Here is a 20,282-nt window from a genome sequence, read left to right as displayed (position 1 = left end):
CACCCCCAAGACAGCAGTACTGCCACGCCCCCTAGCCCCAGGCGTCTGCGCACCAGATCCTCCGCGGGGCGGGACGGGGCGGGGTGGAGGGGGGGTGTATATGGAGAGCCCGCCCATTGGCGGCCCCAAGCCGCCGGAAGCGGAAACAGCACCCGGCGCCTTCGGAGGACTCGTAACTGCCGCCGCGATGCCGAAGGGTCCCAAGCAGCAGCCGCCCGAGCCCGAGTGGATCGGGGACGGCGAAGGCACGAGCCCCGCGGGTGAGTGGGGAGGAGGCTGGAGCGGCCGGGCCGGCGGCGGACTCCATGGAGCGTGGGTCCTGCGCATGTGCGCCGGGGCAGAGGCCGCGTGCCCCGGGCCGTCCTAGAGCCCCGGGAGGCGGACCGGAGACGGGAAGAGCATATGGCACAGAGGGAGGGACGGCAGGACAGGAGTTAGAATTGTTAACTTCTTTCCTACCGGGGTGAGCGAACATGCCTCAAATCGTGTGGGGAGCTCCTAACTGCGCTTGCCTCCGGGAGAGAACCGCTCTTTCGTGGGCCCTAAAGAGAGACTCGGTCCCACTGGATTGCAGCAGGTGCTGGCTTTATGTTAAGGGCTAGCGGTCAGGGTTTACTTTAGTACTCGTGCGATGTGCTGTGGGCATGGAATAAAAGGACAAGAACTCTTAAGGTCACGTCAGTGGGGAGATAGTTTGGTTTATTTTACTCGAGCATCCTTTTTAAAGACTGTCTCTCAGCCGAGCCTTGGGAGCACACGCCTTTGATCCCAGCACTTGGAAGCAGAGGAAGGCGGATCTCTTGTAGTCTGCCCGGTCTACAAGGTGTCGAGTTGCCTGACAGCCAGGGCTACACAGAGAAACCCTGCGTAGAAGACAAGAAGAATACAAGATCACGCTACATAGACGTAGCTGTCTTGGAACTACTCAGTAGACGGTGCTACTCTCTAAGGCACAGAAATCTGCCTGCCTCTGCCTCCAAAGTTCTGGGATTAAAGGTGTGTGCCAGGATAGATTTAGGAACACCATTTACCAGGCTCTGGCAGTGACTTGTGTAATGAAATAGTAAGGAAGTAAAAACTGAAGCATCGCTGACAATCAAATGCCCGGGCCAGAACTAGAGACTGATTTGTTTGTTTTGGGTTTTTTTTGTGGTGGATTCTCACTATGTAGCCTGACTAGTCTGGGACTCACTATGTAGGTCAGGCTGGCCTCGAACTCAAAGGGATCCATCTGCCTCTGCCAGTTTAAATGTTGGTGTTAGAGATGTGCACCGACATACCTAGCTGGAATAAAAAAAAATTTTTTTTTTAGTATTTTTATTGTATGTGTATTGGTGCTTTGCCTTTGTATTGCATCCATGCAGTGCTTTTGGAAGCCAGAAAAGGGCGTTGGGTATCCTGGAACTGCAGTTATAGAGGATTGTTAGCTAGGAGTGGAACCCAGATCCTCCGAAAGAGCAGCCAATGCTCTTAACTACTCAACCCTGAAAATATAGAAAAAAGAGAGCGTTAGTATTGGACAGTAAGGTGGAAAGCACTGTTGGCATGCCTTGTCAGAGGAGGGCATCTTCCCCTGAAGCCGGAGTTACAGCTGGTTGCAGACCACCACGTGAGTGCTCGGAATCAAGCCTGGGCCCTTTGAGAGAACAGCAGGTGCTCTAAAGTGCTGAGCCATCTCTCCAGCCCCTGTGTCGGCGTTTTCCTGAGAGAGGAGCATGCCTTGGAGCAAGTGTGGACAGTAGACAATCCTGTAGTCAGTTCTCTTTCCAACTTTATGTGGCTCTGGGGATTGAACTTGAGTCCTGGGGCTTGAGCAACAAATGCCTTTACCTTCTGAGCCACCTTTCCAGCCCCAGTGTGTCTTGAAGGCTGAGTTGGAGGTTTGACAAGGACACATTGTTAACTTTCACTGGTGAGAGAAGAGACCTGTCCTAAAGATTTGTGAGTGTAGTTGAAGATAAGTTCTAGGGAGTGCAGACTGAGTTAGTGATATCCAGACCAGATTGCTGGACCTCCTGAGTGGTTAGGTTTTGCATGTATGTAGTAAGCGGCCTGAGGGATGGGTGCAAGTCTAAACATAACACACACACACTTTTGCTTCATGTATACCTTGTGAGCACAGTTTGGAGGCTTTCTGTTTTGTTTTAATACAAGGTCTAATGTACCCTAGGCTGGCTTTGAACTCAAGTACAGCTAGGGATGGCCTCGAACCAGCCTAAGCCTTGAAGTGTTGGTATTACAGACTTGAGCCATAATGCCCAGCTCTGAAGTGTAGAATGGCCTTGAATTGGCCCACATACTCGACATTGACTGTTTATTTTGAGACAAGGTTTTATTAAGCTGCCCAGGCAGGGCTCAAACTCAGTTCTCCCTCAGCCTCTGTGTTATTTAGATTACAAATACGGCCCCAGAGTGGTAAGCGTTTCTCTGACGTTTAGGACAGCTTCAGGAAAGTGCTAAAGGAGATTGGAAGAGGAGCAGAGAGCAACACAGTAGCTCTGGTCCTGCTGACCCCGTAATGACACTGTCATGCAACTGACGCCCAACTGACAGCCTCAGGGTCATGTGGATCAGTGCATTTGACAGAAGGAATTTAAGGAATGGAGGTATGAGGTCAGCCATGACGGACAGCTCAGGCCTTTAAATCTCTGAATTCAAAGCCAGCCTGATCTACGCAGTGAGCTGCACAGAGAAAACCTGCCCCGAAATTGAGCCAGACCTGTAATTCCAAGTATGGGAGGCTAAAGCAGGAGGGATTAACAAGTTCAAGGCCAGCCTAGGCAACTTAGGGAGACTGCCTCAAAAGGAAAGGAGAAGATAAAGGACTGGGGGTGTGGTTCAGTTGTGACTGGCTGGCATGTGAGACCACACACAAATGACAAGTATGTGCTGGTCGTGCTAATAATTTTCATAAGGATTGTGTAGAATGGTACACAGGAGTTTGAGGTGAAAACACTGCCTGTGTCCCTTTGTGGGCCCTCCCTCCTGTCAGCTTTAGGACTGACTGTTGTGAAAAGCTTTTTAACCTAGTTACCTAGTGAGTACCAGGGTCAGGTTGAAAGGTTTTCTGGGTAAGGACAGACGAGGCTGACGGCAGCAGAGGTTTATATGTCTGGGAGCTGCTCAAGGCCCTTGGAGGAGTAGAGTCCACAGCCTAGGTTGGGGCATGAAGCAGGAAAAATGGGTAAGGATTGTGTTAGTCTATAAGACTATAATGTTGGGGTTGGGGATTTAGCTCAGTGGTAGAGCGCTTGCCTAGCAAGCGCAAGGCCCTGGGTTCGGTCCTCAGCTCCAAAAAAAAAAAAAAAAGACTATAATATTAAGATTGTTTTTCATTATCTCCGGGGGTCCGGTTTTGGTTTTTTGGCGGTGTTTTGTTTTGTTTTGTTTGTTTGTTTTTTGGTTTTTGTTTTTTTGGTTTTTGTTTTTTTGTTTTTTTTGGTTTGGTTTGGTTTTGGTTTTTTCCAAAATAGATATTTAGTAAGAGACTATAGAACACAAGGAACACAATTCTGGTCTAAGAATACTCCCAAGAGGATCCTAGTTCAATTCCTATAGCGAAACACTGTCTCTCTAGAACCCCCTTCCTCTCCACCCTTGGGTTCTGCTGTTGCCCCTCCCTTTGCCATCAGCATAGGGACACTTTAACGCCCGCTCATTAGACTTTCCTCTGATGTCCTTACCCTTGCTCCACTCTAAATGGATGCACGACTTGAAGGTTTTAAGAGTTCATACCAGCAGACTTAACTGTCCCTTAACTGACTAAAAACCTTTCCCTACAACCTGACCATATCCCATTGGCCCACAGTGTCCCAGCTGTACCACAGTGGTTCCAGGTGAATGTTCTCTCTCACAGCTGGTCTGTAGAGAACACTAGCGCCCCCTGTTCCTACCGCTTCTTAGGCTTTACCAGATGCCACCTACAGGGACTGCATGGCACTAGGCTTGAGACCAGCTTCTTCCTTCCCCACCAAAATGCCTTTTCTTCCCTTTGGAGAAGTTTGGGCTCTTTCTCTGAAAAGATCTGTCTTCCTACAAGCAGCGAAGGAAACCGCAGTCATTAGCTGTTTGCATCCCCACTGCAAGCACTTTCTGACACCTAGTGGCTGATTAATAAATAGGCATCTCTAGGGGCCAGAGAGGTGGCTTACCTGTCACTCCATTTAGACAAGATGGCAGGCACAGTACACATACACACATACAGACAAAGTACTCTCACTCTTGTAAAATAAGTACATCTAAAAAGTGTTTTACATAAATAGGTGTTTGGAGCCAGGTGGTGATGGTACATGTCTGCACTGGGAGGCGGAAATGGAGGTGGAGGCGGGGGCAGGCAGATCTCTGAGTTCTAGGCTGTCCAGGTCTATCGAGCTAGTTCCAGGACAGCCCAGGCTACACAGTCTGAGATACCAAAAAAAAAAGGTAGTGGGTGTGTAGGTGAACAGAGGGAAGAAGAAACAGTGATTCTGAAAGACCAGTTCATGGTGATTCAAAATAGCTTTCCTGGAAGAGCCAGCTAAGCTGTGCAGGAAGCGCAGGCTGCTGGGCATTTGTACGAAGCTAATGTTATGATGTCTGTTTAACCTTCCAGACAAAGTAGTGAAGAAAGGCAAAAAGGACAAGAAGACCAAAAAGACGGTGAGAAATTGAGGGTTCAGGAAGAACAATGACCCTGGGTGTTCCCAGGCAGTGTGAATGGACATGGGAGACGGGAAGGGGGAGACCTTGCTAGAAGGGGGTGTGAGTCTGTCACTCGGGGTCAGGGGGCACATGGGCTTATACTGTGGCACTGGGTATCAAAGAATTAACAAAGTTAGAAATTTAAAGAGCAAAGCTGGAGAGATGGCTCAGCCGTTAAGAGCACTGACTGCTCTTCCTGAGATCCTGAGTTCAATTCCCAGCACCCACATGGTGGCTCACAACCATCTGTAATGGGACCCGATGCCCTCACCCTCTTCTGGTGTGTCTGAAGTCAATGACAGTGTATTCACATATATAAATAAATAAATAAATGTCTTTTTAAAAATTCCAAGAGCCAAGTTGTGGTGTGTACCTTTAATCTCAGCATTCACTCGGGAGGCAGGACAGGCATATCTGAGTTCTAGGTCAGCCAGAGCTACACGGAGACCCTTTCTCAAGGGGGAAAAATTGAAAAGAGCAAAGACTGCTTTCATACAGTTCTGGAGGTTGAGAAGTATTCGTGGGCTCATAAGTGTGGAGGGGCAGACATTCTTATGTCATCCTGTATATGAACGTAAAAGCCAGTAGTTCATGGGAGCTTTTCCTATGAGCAGGAACCAGGCATGGAAAATTTAAAAACAAACAAACAAAAAAAAAACAAAAAACAAATAAAATGACCTGATGTTTTAAGAGAGGAAATAGGGCAAAGATGGCTGAAGCCTCTGAGCCCCTCACTTGCGTCTTACCCCTTTGTAGTTCTTTGAGGAACTGGCAGTGGAAGACAAGCAAGCCGGGGAAGAGGAGAAACTGCAGAAGGAGAAGGAGCAGCAGCAGCAGCAGCAGGTATCCCTGATGGGCCTCAAGTTCCAGGAATCATGGACCTCACAGCTCCTCTCAGCAACCCATAGCCCTTCTCAGCCCCTCACACCCCCTCTCAGCCGCCCTCAGCTTCTCTCATGCTATCGTTTCAGCAACAGAAGAAAAAGCGAGACACCAGGAAAGGTCGTCGGAAGAAGGATGATGATGATGATGGTGATGAGAGAGTGCTCATGGAGCGCCTTAAGCAGCTGTCTGTGCCAGCCAGTGATGAGGAAGATGAGGGTAAGTGAACTGAGGGGCAAGGGCAGCTGCACTCCATGGTCGGTGGGGAGTGAGACCGAGCTGGCCAGTGGAGGAGCCAGGTGTCTTCTTGACCACTCCCCCTCCCCTGTCATTTCAGTACCTGTCCCCGTGCCCCGAGGACGGAAGAAGGCCAAGGTGAGCTATCAGAAGAGAAGCACAGACCCCAAAGGCAACCAGAGCCCCCCACTGACTTGTGCGACCTTTTCCTGTAGGGCGGAAATGTTTTTGAAGCCCTGATTCAGGATGAAAGTGAGGAGGAGAAGGAGGAGGAGGAAGAAAAGCCTGTTCTCAAGCCTGCCAAGCCAGAGAAGAATCGCATCAACAAGGTGAGTGGCGGCTCTGCTGGTCGCCCCTCCTTGTGGGGATACCAGTTTCCCACTCACAAACCACCTCTCCTAAATCTGTCCTGCTTGTGCCGGAGAACTCATCTCTGAAGTCTTCTGCCACTTGGTGCTCTTCAAATTTAAACCCCTGTCTGTGTGTCCTACAGGCCGTAGCTGAGGAGCCTCCTGGGCTCAGAAATAAAAAGGGAAAGGAGGAGAAATCTAAAGGGAAAGCCAAGGTGAGAGGGGGCACTGCAGGTGGCAGGGGGCTGCAGGCTGTGCTCACAGCTCCTCTGGGAGCCAGCCCTTCATCCGGCCTGTCTTCTTGTTGTCTCAGAATAAACCGTCTGCTACAGACAGTGAAGGGGAAGATGATGAGGACATGACTAAAGAAAAGGAGCCTCCCAGGCCAGGGAAGGACAAAGACAAAAAGGGAACTGAGCAGGTTTGTCACTGCCGGGGTGGGGTGGGGGCTCGCTGCTGACCAGAGCAAGAATCGCACACCCAGCATAGTGAGGACAAATGAAGGGCTGTCTGAGCCTGAAGCCAGCCTGATCTACCTACTGAGATAGATCCAGGACTAAGACCCTGCCTCAAGAAACGTACTACTGTAGTTTTAGCTTCCAGTGTCTGCCTGGTGTCTTACGCCTCTGCAGCACTGGGACAGTTTATCTCAGGAGCCACAGGAAGTCCCCGTTCGGTCCCGTTCGGTCCACTCACTGGAAGCCATGCCAGATGGAAGAGGCACCAAGCCAGATGGAAGAGGCACCATGCCAGATGGAAGAGGCACCAAGCCAGATGGAAGAGGCAGGACCTGGGGTTGATGGTGTCGGTGCTGGCTGTGCCAGTTCACTGGCACTGCGGTCTAGAACAGTCTTACCGTGTTTCTAGTCTCAAGTCTCTCCCTGTTGCTCAACACTTAAAGCATTTCTAGTCTTAGGTCTTGCCGACTAACTCAGGCTGCTGCACACTACACCATCTTTTTAGTTTGGTTTGCTTGGCGTGGCTTGGTTTGGTTTGGTTTGGATTTTTGCACATTAGTGACAGAAACTCATATGCTTCCCCTCAGTTACACCCACCGTCTTGGATGTTATAAGCTTTTCCTTTCGTTAGCTACTGCGTGTTTCACCCCAGTGGTTCCTGATGGCAGAGGTTGATTAAGGGCTACATGCACACGAGATGGAGGCTTGGGATAAGCCATCTCCAGATTGGGTGGAGAAGACAGCTCCCTGCCCCAATGGATGCACAGCAGGAATCTGTCGTCGTCGTCGTCGTCATTGTAGTTGTTGTTATTGTTGTTCTGTTTGGTTTTGGTTTTGGTTTGGTTTTTCAAGACAAGATTTCTCATTCCAGCACTTGGACATCAGAGGCAGGTGGATCTTTGTTAGTTTGAGACCAGCCTGGTCTACAAAAGAAACACGGGGTGGAGGGTCGGGGACAAGAGCTTCTGTGTATTCCTGCCTGACTTGGAAGCCACTCTGTAGGCTTAAGAAGTCCTTAGCCGGGCTGGAGAGATGGCTCAGCGGTTAAGAGCACTGACTGCTCTTCCTGAGGTCCTGAGTTCAAATCCCAGCAACCACATGGTGGCTCACAACCATCTATAGTGGGATCTGATGCCCTCTACTGGTGTGTCTGAAGACAGCTACAGTGTACTCATATACAATAAATAAATCTTTAAAAAAAAAAAAAAAAAAAAGAAGTCCTTAGCCCTGTTCTTGCTGCTGCTTTTGTTTGGTCATTGCCACTTGTTCTCACAGGGTTCAGAGGAAGAGAAAGAAGAGAAGGAGGGGGAGGTGAAGGCGAATGATCCCTATGCCCACCTTAGCAAAAAGGAAAAGAAAAAGCTGAAGAAACAGGTGAGCCATGGTTCTTGTGGGCTCTGTGGTTTGTAAGACCAGGCTATGAGAAGAGCTTTCAGGGCTGCTTGAAGTGGAGTAGTTGAAAGACTTACATCCTTCAGCCATGACAATATGAAGCTACTATGTTGTGACATTGAATGTCCTTTCCCTCCTCAGATGGATTATGAACGCCAGGTGGAATCATTAAAGGCAGCTAATGCTGCAGAAAATGACTTCTCTGTGTCCCAGGCAGAGGTGTCTTCCCGCCAGGCAATGTTAGAAAATGCATCTGACATTAAGGTGAGGTCTGAGGGCCCTTGCCCCACTTAGCACTTCAGCAGAAGGCCTGTGAGGGATGAATGAGTAAAGAAAAGGTTCTGCCAGACCGAGCAAAGCCACAGTAGACACAGCAGGACCTGTGCTGCAGGGCACAGGGGGAAAGGGAAAACTTCTCATGTGCATGTGGGGTTTTTTCGTGTGTTTGTCCTGTGTTCATCCATTCTGTTGGCTGCAGTTGGAAAAGTTCAGCATCTCGGCCCACGGCAAGGAGCTGTTTGTCAATGCTGACCTGTACATCGTGGCTGGCCGCCGCTATGGGCTGGTGGGGCCCAACGGGTAAGAAGATGGTACTGAGGGGAAGGAAGCAGGATGGCTCTGGGCAGCTGTGTTCTCATGGTTCTTGTTTTCCAGCAAGGGCAAGACCACACTTCTGAAGCACATTGCCAACCGTGCCCTGAGTATCCCCCCTAACATTGATGTGCTGCTGTGCGAGCAGGGTGAGGCTGGGAACTGATTGGGCAAGTGGGGAGGAGAATGGAGCAGCCACTGGCAGGACTGACATCTGCTTCCCCCTCCTGCAGAGGTGGTGGCTGATGAAACACCAGCCGTGCAAGCTGTTCTTCGTGCAGACACAAAGCGACTGAGGTTGCTAGAGGAGGAGAAACGGCTTCAGGGACAGCTGGAGCAGGGGGATGATACTGCCGCTGAGAAACTAGAAAAGGTAGAGGAGATGGCGCAGGGGACACAAGGTAGGCCTTGCGGGCCTGTGGGCCCTTGGACATGTGTCCTCTTCTCCCTCCTCCCAGGTATATGAGGAACTGCGAGCTACTGGGGCAGCAGCTGCAGAGGCCAAGGCACGGCGGATCCTGGCTGGCTTGGGCTTTGACCCTGAGATGCAGAATCGGCCCACACAGAAGTTCTCTGGGGGTTGGCGAATGCGTGTCTCCCTGGCCAGGTGGGCCTTGCCTCCAGTCTCCCAGCTTCTGTCTTCCAGTCCCTTTCTTCCCGCTCTTCCAAGTCCTATGTAGTAAGCAGGTTTCAGGTCCGCCTTTTTTTTTTTTTTTTTTTAGATTTATTTATTTATATAAGTACACTGTAACTGTCTTCAGACACCAGAAGTGGGTATCAGACCCTGTCACAGATGGTTGTGAGCCACCATGTGGTTGCTGGGATTTAAGCTCAGGACCTCTGGAAGAGCAGTCAGTGCTTTTAACCGCTGAGCCATCTCCAGCCCCTTGAGGCCAACTTTAAACCTCCTTTGCTGAGTGCACTGTGAGGACTTGGGCCATTCTCCATCTTGACCCTATCTAGTAAACTCACTGAGTTCAAATCTCACCGAGCTCTGTCACCCAGAAGCCCTGGGCATGGTGAATAGGTGTCTCCCTTTCCTGACCTCACATTCCTCTCCTCCCTAGGGCACTGTTCATGGAACCAACACTGCTGATGCTGGACGAGCCCACCAATCACCTGGACCTCAATGCCGTCATCTGGCTCAATAAGTGCGTTTGCTGCCCATGGTCTCCATCCCACTCTTCCCCTGTTCCATGTGTTACCTACTTCCTAGACTCCTCTTCTCCAGCCTCCCCATGTCACTCACACACACCCTCTCTCAACTGCAGCTACCTTCAGGGCTGGAGGAAGACACTGCTGATCGTCTCCCACGACCAGGGCTTTCTGGATGATGTCTGCACCGATATCATCCACCTGGACACCCAGCGGCTCCATTACTACAGGGGCAATTACAGTAAGCACGCTTCTCCCAGTGGTGGAGCCTGAGTAGCCGGCCCTGGACATGGTGATGAGCTCTCTAACACCTCCATGAATGGCTTCTCTCTCTCCCCAACACCTCTGTCCCTGGTTGTTCCACCCCAGTGACCTTCAAGAAGATGTACCAGCAGAAGCAGAAGGAGCTGCTGAAGCAGTACGAGAAACAGGAGAAGAAGCTGAAGGAGCTGAAGGCTGGGGGCAAGTCCACCAAGCAAGCGGAAAAGCAAACAAAGGAAGTCCTGACTCGAAAGCAGCAGAAATGCCGACGGAAAAACCAGGATGAGGAGTCTCAGGATCCCCCTGAGCTTCTGAAGCGCCCCAGGGAGTACACTGTGCGCTTCACCTTCCCAGACCCCCCACCTCTCAGCCCACCTGTCCTGGGGCTGCATGGTGAGTGGCCGCTTAGAGCCCTGAATACTACGTACCCTCCACTCTGCCAAGGCTGCAGCCCTTTCCTGGGAGGCCACACATTTAGGGTGACTAGGAAAATTATAAATGGCTTGTTTTTCTCAGGTGTGACGTTTGGCTATGAGGGGCAGAAGCCACTCTTTAAGAACCTGGATTTCGGCATCGACATGGACTCCCGAAGTGAGTTGGTTGGCCCTGGGTGACTTGGGATGTGGAGCATGAGTCTCAGGATTTAAGCTGTTCCTCTGACACTGGTCCGGTCTCCTTCCAGTTTGCATTGTGGGTCCCAATGGTGTGGGGAAGAGCACACTACTCCTGTTGCTGACTGGCAAGCTGACACCGGTGAGTCCAGCATGGTGCCAGGGACAGTGTGTCCTTGTAGACTGATGAGAAGTGTGTAAGCCGGAGGGCACACGCAGAGACAGACCGCGGGGCTTTCTCAGGCGTCCACGCTGTTTGCCAGCAGCGGAGGGTGGAAGCTCTGTGCCGCACACCCGGTGTAGACTTGTGCTTTGGTTTATAATTCACGCTGTGTCCTCAGGGCCCTGCTGAGTTACCCAGAGGCCTCAGGTTTGCTGTCCTCTTCCCTTTCTTAGCTTCTTTTTTTTTTTTTTTTGGAGCTGAGGACCAAACCCAGGGCCTTGTGCTTGCTAGGCAAGCGCTCTGCCACTGAGCTAAATCCCCAACCCTCTTAGCTTCTTAAATAACGAGATTTCAGGACTGTGCCACCCACCCAGCTTCATTTGCAGTAACTGTAAGGGAAACTTGTTGTCCTCCCTCCTCTTCCAGTCCCCTCCCTCTTCAGGGTCCTCTACCCCCCTTCAGAGCCCCCCAGTCCCCGAGTTCCTATTTTTCCCTTTCTTTCACTTATGTATGCCCAACCCAGCTCTGATGTTTGTTTGTCTCTGAGAAACCCTGGTATTTGGTTCTCTTTGAAAACTTTGAGATTAGACCTAGTAGCGCCCACTCAATAAACTGCACAGGGGAGGCTGAGACAGGAGGATTGCTGTGAATTCAAAGCCAGCCTGAGCTGCAGAGTGAGACTTTGTCCAAAAAAGAAAAGAGAAACTGAACTTTGGCGCCTCCCCCCCCATCCTGCTCTCACCCTTGTTTTTCCTTGCAGACCAACGGGGAAATGAGGAAGAACCATCGGCTGGTAAGCTGGCCTTGGGAACTGGCGTGGAAGTCAGGCAGGAAGCAGGCAGGAGACTCTTGACTGACCGCCTCCCTGTGTTTTCGGGCAGAAAATCGGCTTCTTTAACCAGCAGTATGCAGAGCAGCTGCACATGGAGGAGACGCCCACCGAGTACCTGCAGCGGGGCTTCAACCTGCCCTATCAGGATGCCCGGAAGTGCTTGGGCCGCTTCGGCCTGGAGAGCCACGCCCACACCATCCAGATCTGCAAACTCTCGGGTACTGCCATTCTGGGGCTCTCTCTGGAAGCTGGAGGGGTGCAGCGCAGATGGGGAGCCTGTGTCCCAAGTGCAGCCATAGGGTTGCCCTTGTGCAGGCAGGGGCAGGCGTCTCAGTGTTGTTCCTTTTGTGGCAGGCGGGCAGAAAGCCCGAGTCGTGTTTGCGGAGCTGGCCTGTCGGGAGCCTGATGTCCTCATCTTGGTGAGTAGGCAGCCATAGAAGGGTTTGAGGGTTAGAGCTGTAAATGCAGCTGCTGCGGTGCTCTGCCATGGACCTCTTCCTTCTCCACAGGATGAACCAACCAATAACTTGGACATAGAGTCCATCGATGCCCTGGGAGAGGCCATCAACGAGTACAAGGGAGGTGAGTGCGCAGACAGGGGCAGCCAGAGTGTGCTGGCTCCTCCTCCACTCCCGACCCTTTCCTCATCTGTTCTTTCTTCCTCCTCCAAAGCTGTGATCGTTGTCAGCCATGACGCACGCCTCATCACAGAAACCAACTGCCAGTTGTGGGTCGTGGAGGAGCAGAGTGTCAGTCAAATTGATGGTGACTTTGATGACTACAAGCGAGAGGTGTTGGAGGCCCTGGGTGAAGTCATGGTCAACCGACCTCGGGATTGAGCTCTTCTGGAAGCCTGCTGTGACAAGCTCCTATGGCTGGAATCTAGGCCATCTCTTTATCCACCAGGAAGCCTGCTGTGTCTGCTGCCAGCTGCAGCCACATGGGCCAAGAAGGTGGCGTGTAGCCTTGATGTGTGTGAGAGCATCCTTCCATGTGAACTGTGTCCTTCTCACTGAAGGACTGTGTTCCCTTGAGGTAACTGAGCTGGCTTGCCCACACTGGCTTAGTCTCTATTCAGACAGGTGACCTTTGCTGTGGTGGGTTCCCCTCAGACCTAATTAAGGTGGCCTCTTGTCTCGAGACTTTTGCCACTCAGAACTGACCCTGGTCCCTCCTTTTGGAAGGGTACTACTGACTCGCTGACATAAACAGCCAGAACCTCAGGGCTGGAGGCAAGTGTCTGAGACCTGTACTGTCTCACCCAAAATCTGGTGCCTGTGATCCCTTGTCTCATGGGGACTTGAGGGCAGGAAAGGAAGCTCCTGAACTGAAGTCTCCTTTACAAGGGAGGAATAAAGGAGTGGGTGCTGATACATGTTCCTGTGTGGTGCTTCTTTGACTTTCGTGTCCCTCCTCTTCAGCCAGTGCTTGTCCTCCTTACCTCATGGTTGTGAAAGAGACCAGACCAGCCCTGTGAGTGAACCCTTTGACTCGTAAGACCGGCAGAGCATGCTGGAATAGTCACACGTTACTCCAGCACTCCAGGAAGTACAGGGGAGGACTTAAGTGACTCTAGTGAGTTAAAAAGAGACCTTTGAAAATAGACAGAGCAGGGTTGGGGATTTAGCTCAGTGGTAGAGCGCTTGCCTAGCAAGTGCAAGGCCCTGGGTTTGGTCCCCAGCTCCGAAAAAGAAAAAAAAAAAAAAAAAAAAGAAAATAGAGCCCTAGGGGTTGGGGATTTAGCTCAGTGGTAGAGCGCTTGCCTAGCAAGCACAAGGCCCTGGGTTCGATCCCCAGCTCCAAAAAAAAAAAAAAAGAAAAAAAAGAAAAGAAAATAGAGCCCTTCTCCAGACCTGATATGGAGAGAAACACTTAGAGCTGAAGAGCTGATCAGTGCACAGCTGGCGGACTCGCTCATCCACTCACTTAGATATGGGTGGAAATCACCCTTACAGAGGAAAAGCATGAAGATGGGACAGGAGACATCACCTAACATCCCTAGTTACAACAGGGAGTCCTGAGGGGGACAGCATGGTGGGCCCAGTGCTCTGTTACAGAACTGAGGTAATAGAACCAAAGGAGACAAGGGCAAGATGGGACAGACAGACAGATGGACAGAAACCGCTTATGTGTGACTTGTTGAGGGGAAAGAATGGCATGTCATTTCAAAGGTGAATATGGATCCAGTTCGGGGAAATTATTTTCCATCCAAACTAAGTAACGTAGACAATGAAGCACAGATTCGTATCAGGAGAGTACAGTGAGCAGGCTCTTGAACATGCCCCCCTTTCTGAAGGGATTTGACAGCTGGTCACCATGGAGCACTGACCGGGTGGCTGTGCACCAATGTGTGTGCGACATGCACCCTCTAAATGAGACAACGCAGAAATTTATGGAGTGTTAGTTGGTGAATACCAAAAGCATGCCTGCGAGGCCTGGTGGCTCGGGCCCAGCACTCCAAAGGCAGAGCCAGGCCGATCTCTGAGTTCAAAACCAACCTGGCCTACACATTGAGTTCCAAAACAGCTAAGGCTGCTCAGAGAAACCCTGTCTTAAAAAAAAAAACCTTAGACATGAAGAGTGTATGTGTGTGTGTCTAGTTGGACAGTCTAGCAAAGCCCAGCTGGCTTGGAACTCACTAAACACTTGAGGTTTCCACCAGTCTGTTTCTCCCATGAACATACTATATTTGTAGAGTCACTACTAACATGTTCAACTGAACACAGACGGGAACTTGTCCCTTAAGAAAATAGTCATAACCTTTGATTTATGAGCTGAATTTTATTTAATGTTGATTTGAGACAGTCTTACTAAGTGAGTCTGGCTACCCTGGGACTCCCTGTGTAAACCAGGCTGGCCTTCAACTCACAGATCTGCCTGGTGCAGCAGCCCTGCCCCACTGCATTAGGATGCACAGCTATACAATTTTAAACACCTGCAGCTAAGAACTAACTTTCTTACAGTGAGCATCATGGGAACCTTGTTTTTCGTAAAGTAGTCATCCTGTAGTCCAGGCTAGCCTCAGTAATTAGCTCCAGCCAGCCCATTGCACCACTTGAAGGCGGGCCTCAGAAGTGGCTCCAGGTGATCCAGGTTCTGTCCCAGCTCCCACACAGCTCACAGCTCTAACTCCAGTTCCAGGGGATCAAACATCTCTTAGGGTACACATTCTTAAAAATCAAAACTTTATGACCTAAAGGGATAGCACAGTGGTTAAGAGTCCTTGCTGCTCTTCCAGAGGATCTGCTTTCTCAGCATCTGTGCTGTGCAGCTCAGCACCTGCCTGTAGCTCCAGCTTTAGGGGGTTCAAGGGTAGGTACCAGCATTCACACCTATAACTCCACGCAGATACACATAAATAAAAATACTTTGTCTCGGTCACTGTTCTACTGTGTAGTGACAGTTTTTTTTGTTTTTTGTTTTTTGTTTGTTTCTCTTTTTGTTGTTTTGTTTGTTTGTTGTTTTGGAGTTCTTGGTTTCTTTAAAAAACACAAATAGGGGGTGCTGGAGAGATAGCTCAATGAGATAATTAAGAGCACTGACTGCTCTTCCAAAGGTCCTGAGTTCAAATCCCAGCAATCACATGTTGGCTCACAATCATGTGTAATGAGATCTGATGCCCTCTTCTGGTGTGTTTGAAGACAGCTACAATGTACTTATATATAATAAATAAATCTTTAAAACACACACACACACACACATACACACACACACACACAAAATAGGGCTGGAGAGATGGCTCAAAGTCTGCTCCTCCGGAGGTCCTGGGTTCAATTCCCAGCCACCACATGGTGGCTCCCAACCATCTATATATATGAGATCTGGTTCCCTCTTCTGGCCTGCAGGCAGAACACTAAAAAAAATGAAAGAGGGGTTGGGGATTTAGCTCAGTGGTAGAGCACTTGCCTAGGAAGCACAAGGCCCTGGGTTCGGTCCCCAGCTCCGAAAAAAATAACCAAAAAAAAAAAAAAATGAAAGTAGAATGTTTTCGTTTGAATCTCTCAGGTGTGGGGCTATGGGGCTGCTTTGCAGCAGCTGACTGTGATTTGCCTCGTGCCCTTAACAGGCGAGGGCATGATTTTGCCAACTGCAGGTAGTTTCTGCGATTGTATGACATTTGGAATTCTGGGAACTTTCCAGAGGGCGTATAAGTATGGGTTGTTGGTTGGTTGTCGAATAGTCGTATGCAAGGAAGAAACAACAAGAAGAAATTAAATATTCTGATGGCAAAGAGCAAACTTCTCCCAAGGAACTCAATGCCCCTAATCAGCAAGTAACTTAATGATAACATCACCCCCTCTCCAACTCCTGACTTTATTCAGGGGTCTCTCCTTTCCTCTCTATCCTAATGTTAGGGGGTCGAAAGGGTGGAAGGAAAACCCGCAGTAGCAAAAGACAGTTTATACAATTTTAGGGAAGAGACACCATGACCTCAGCAACTCTTATAAAAGAAAGCATTTAACTGGGGCTGGCTTAAGAGTTTCAGAGTTTAGTCCATTTTGGCAGCAGGCGTGGCGAGCACAGTACTGGAGTTAAAAAACTACATCTTAGTCCACAAGCAGCAGGAAAAGAGAAAGCCACTGGGCTTTTTTTTTTTTTTTTCTTTCTTTCTTTCTTTTTCTTTTTTTTTCGGAGCTGGGGACCGAACCCAGGGCCTTGCACTTGCTAGGCAAGCGCTCTACCACTGAGCTAAATCCCCAACCCCTGGCTTTTAAAACCCCAAAGTCCACTCCTGGTGACATACTCACTCCAATAAGGCCACACCCAAAAAACTTATGATCTTTTCAGATAGTTTTACTCCCTGGTGACTAAATTCAAATATATGAGCCTATGGGGACCATTCTTTTTTTTTTTTTTTTCTTTTTTTTTCTTTTTTCTTTTTTCTTTTTTTCGGAGCTGGGGACCGAACGAACCCAGGGCCTTGTGCTCTACCGCTGAGCTAAATCCCCAACCCCTATGGGGACCATTCTTATTCAAACCTCATCTTTAGAAACACTTTTTCTTTCTTTCTTCCTTTCTTTCTTTTTCTTTTTTTTTTCTTTTTCTTTTTTTTTTTTTTTTGAGGCATGGTTTCTCTGTGTATCTCTTTCTGTCTGTAACTCACTCTGTAGACCAGGCTGGCCTTGAACTCAGAGATCCTCCTGCCTCTCTCTGCCTCCAAGTGCTGGGCTTAAAGGCATTTGCTGCCATCACCACTTGGCCTAAAAACAAAAATGTGACTCAGTAGCACTGGAATATTTGTTCAAGGGCCAAGACTCAGTGGTGCTGATAGAGGAGTTTGTCCTCAGGCTCAGACTAGCAAGGGAAGACAGGCACTGCAGGCAGGCAAAAAGAAAAGGGAAGGAGTCACCAGGAATGGGGATCTCAAAACTCTTGAGTAGGTTCAAAGTTGCAAAACAACCAACCAACTGGCAGGTTAGTTAGAGCATTCTAAGCAAGGCGTGGCTGGTCTGGTAGGGGGCTTGAGCAGAGTCAAGGCACACAGGACTTCATGCTAGAGTTTTGGAGAGCCTGAATTGATCTAGTTTTCAATATATACATGTATATGTGTGTATATATATTACATATGTATACACACACACACACACATACACACACATATAAAATATGTGTTTATTGAATGAGGGGCATACACATCCTGGTGTGTATACAGAAAAGTCGGAGAACTTCCAAGAATCATTTCTCTCCTTCTGCCACGTGATCAATCTCAGGTCTCCGGGTCTGGCAGCAGTCACCTCTACCCCCTGAGCCCAACCTCACTGACCCTGGCTTTATTTTTATAATTGTTCTGCGTAAAGGGTGGGGATAGAGCTGGGACAGATCCCAGGAAGCTCTTCTGTAAGGGAGAAGATGGAGATTCAGACATTTTCAAGTGAAAGGGGGTGGGGTAGGGGGGCAGGTGGAAGGCACTCACAGTGAGTGGGAACTCCTCAGAGCCTTGATACCTGAAAATATTTTTTTGGTCATGGTAAGGGGCGGGGGGGGGGCGCGTCGAAATGGGGTTTCTCTTTGTAGCCTTGGCTGTCTCAGAACTCATTCTGTAGACCAGTCTGGCTTTATTGCTAGCTGTCCAGGGTAGAGACAGCAGACCTTGGTAATAACTTTTTTTCACTTCAGTTTAGGCTGGGTATGGTGGCCCACATCTTTAATCCCAGCACTGGGGAGGGGGCAGAGATAGGATCTCTGTAAGCTTGAGGCCAGGCTGGTCTACATAGTGGGCTCCAGAACAGCCAGGGTTACACAGAGAGATCCTGTCTTAGACAGACAGACAGATAACAAAAGCCACCCACATTATTTTCACTTTATTATGTATATGGGTATTTTACCTACATGCATGACTTGGCACCAATTGGGTGTCCACGGAGACCAGAAGAAGGTGGGTCCCCTGGAACTGGAGTTGGAGTTATAGACCATTGTGAGCTACTATGTGGGTGCTAGGGCTCAAACCCAGGTCCACTGGAAAAGCAGCAGCCAATGCCCTAGTTTGTTTGTTTGTTTGTTTGTTTGTTTAAACCTTGGATCATCCAGCTAGGGGCACGAAAGGCAGGCATATAGAATGAGGAGGCTTCAGAGTTGAAGGTAGAGTGGAGCATTTGGGTGAAGTTCCTAGGAAACCAGGATGTGGAGTCTTGGTTTCTGTAGCTGTGATAAAAACAAATTTAAGGGGGCTGGAGAGGCGGCTCAGCGGTTAAGAGCACTGACTGCTCTTCCAGAGATCCTGGGTTCAAATCCCAGCAACCACATGGTGGCTCACAACCCCCACCCCACCCCCCGTAATGGAATCCGATGCCCTCTTCTGGTGTGTCTGAAGACAGCTCGACAGTGAACTCATATACATAAAATAAATAACAAATCTTTAAAGAAGGGGTTTAATCAGATTACAGCCAGTCATGGTGAGGGGATCCAGGCATCTGGAGCTGGAGGCAGCTGGTCACATCATGTCTAACCAACCAACGAGGAATGAACGCAAGCTTGTGTTCAGCTGCGTTTATCTGCTCAGATAGTTCGTGCGTGCTTAGGGGATGCTGCAGTCTGGTAGGTCAGCTGTCTTCCCATCTCAATAGAAGACAATCGCTCAGATACGCTCACGGGGGTTCATCTCCCAGAGGTGGCTGACTGTTGCCATCAGTTCACACAGATGTGCCTCCCATATCAGAAAGTCGTTGTACTGCTAGGCCCAGGGCAAAGTGAGACAAGTGGTGAGGAAGCACAGACAAGAGGAGGAGAAAGACAGGTTTTCGATTCGGTCAAGAAACCATCCCATTGCACCTGGAATACAGAGCGAGATCCAGGACAGCCTGAAGGAGAGGGTAGAGTAGATGTGCTCAGGCTGTCCTTCTGACAGGGAAAAAAGAAAAAAAGTCGCGCTCACGCGTATATAAATGTCCAACTCCAGGGGTTGGAGATTTAGCTCAGTGGTAGAGCGCTTGCCTAGCAAGCACAAGGCCCTGGGTTCGGTCCCCAGCTCCGGGGGAAAAAAAAAAAAAGTCCAACTCCAGGTTCTGGTGTTTATAGTTACATGTATGGTCATACCCAGATTTGTTTTAATTTAAAGTTTTCTCGGGCTGGAGAGATGGCTCAGTGGTTAAGAGCACTGACTGCTCTAACAGAGGTCCTGAGTTCATTTCCCAGCAACCACATGGTGGCTCACAACCATCTGCAACGGGGATCTGGTGCCCTCTTCTGTTGTGTTTGAAGATGGCAACAGTGTACTCATAAATAAATAAATCTTTAAAAAAAAAGTTTTCTCATTTTTATTTATGTATCTGTATGTGAACATGCACACGGGGGTTAGGGGGAGGCGCAAAGGCCAAAGAGGGCTTCGGATTCTCTAGAGCTGGGGTTCCAGGCAGTTGTGAGCCACTTAATATGGGTGCTGAGACCTGAATGTAGTCCTGTGGAAGAGAAGCAGGCACTCGACTCTGGGTCAAGCCATCACTCCAGCCTCTTGACCTTAAAGTTAAAATGTAGGAAAGACATTGAGTTCTCTCTAAAGGGTCTTGGGCTTCTTGGAGACAAGAAAAAAGTTGAAGCAATGGAGCCTTGAAGAAATACAAGGAAGGCGGTGACCGTGACCCTTGCAGGTGGGTTTGTCTCCCACAAGCTGGGCCAGTGTGTCGGTGAGGACTAAAGGTTGCTGCCCTATGTGGCCAGTACTAGGAATAATAAACATTCAAGACACCCACAAACCCTAGATGGTTCTGGTGAACATCAAGCGATCAGGACCATCATCCTCTAGTTGCTTCCATCCCAGTTTCTCCTCCTTCCTCAAGTCTGTGTCCCCCAAGGCCTTCTGCCTCCTTTCGGATCCTGCTTCATGAGCTAGACATCCTGGAGAACTTTTCCTTGTTCGAGACAGGTTCACACTGTGAACCCCCGACTGATTATTCTGAGTGGAGGAGTATCCATGCATCACACCAAATATATGAAGATCAGAGGGGTCACTCTCGGCTTCTCTCGTGTGGAGCTCAGGCTTGGAGGAGCAAACACTGGCCACCTTCATTCTTTTTAGATTTTATGTGCATGACTGCTTGGCCTACTTGTAAGTATGAACATCACACAAATGCCTGGTGCCTGTGGAGGTCATTAGAGGGTCGGATTGTTCTAGTGTTTCTATTACTGTAGTCAAACAACATGACTAAATGGAACTTGAATAGGAAAGGATTGGTT

General features: G+C 49.4%; 1 protein-coding gene across 2 annotated transcripts; it reads left to right on the top strand.

Moving 5' to 3' along the window:
- The first annotated feature begins 111 nt into the window (after positions 1–111).
- On the top strand, positions 112–12,987 carry Abcf1 (ATP binding cassette subfamily F member 1). Of its 2 annotated transcripts, XM_032889098.1 has the most exons (24): positions 112–260; positions 4,592–4,638; positions 5,437–5,523; positions 5,652–5,781; positions 5,900–5,937; positions 6,015–6,128; positions 6,293–6,364; positions 6,463–6,570; positions 7,883–7,981; positions 8,141–8,263; positions 8,478–8,578; positions 8,654–8,739; positions 8,824–8,963; positions 9,049–9,197; positions 9,658–9,741; positions 9,862–9,986; positions 10,115–10,399; positions 10,523–10,597; positions 10,689–10,759; positions 11,541–11,573; positions 11,662–11,830; positions 11,967–12,031; positions 12,122–12,194; positions 12,285–12,987. In XM_032889098.1, the coding sequence occupies exons 1-24, from the start codon at positions 188–190 to the stop codon at positions 12,449–12,451; spliced, it is 2,514 nt and encodes an 837-aa protein (XP_032744989.1). In that variant the 5' UTR covers positions 112–187; the 3' UTR covers positions 12,452–12,987. The 2 variants fall into 2 exon arrangements, with proteins under 2 accessions (XP_032744989.1, XP_032744990.1); XM_032889099.1 differs by lacking the exon at positions 4,592–4,638 and having other exon boundaries at positions 163–260.
- The last annotated feature ends 7,295 nt before the right edge of the window (positions 12,988–20,282 follow it).

Source organism: Rattus rattus, chromosome 18, assembly GCF_011064425.1.
Source record: "Rattus rattus isolate New Zealand chromosome 18, Rrattus_CSIRO_v1, whole genome shotgun sequence".
Taxonomy (NCBI): Eukaryota; Metazoa; Chordata; class Mammalia; order Rodentia; family Muridae; genus Rattus; species Rattus rattus.
This window is presented reverse-complemented; position numbering and strand designations above follow the sequence as displayed.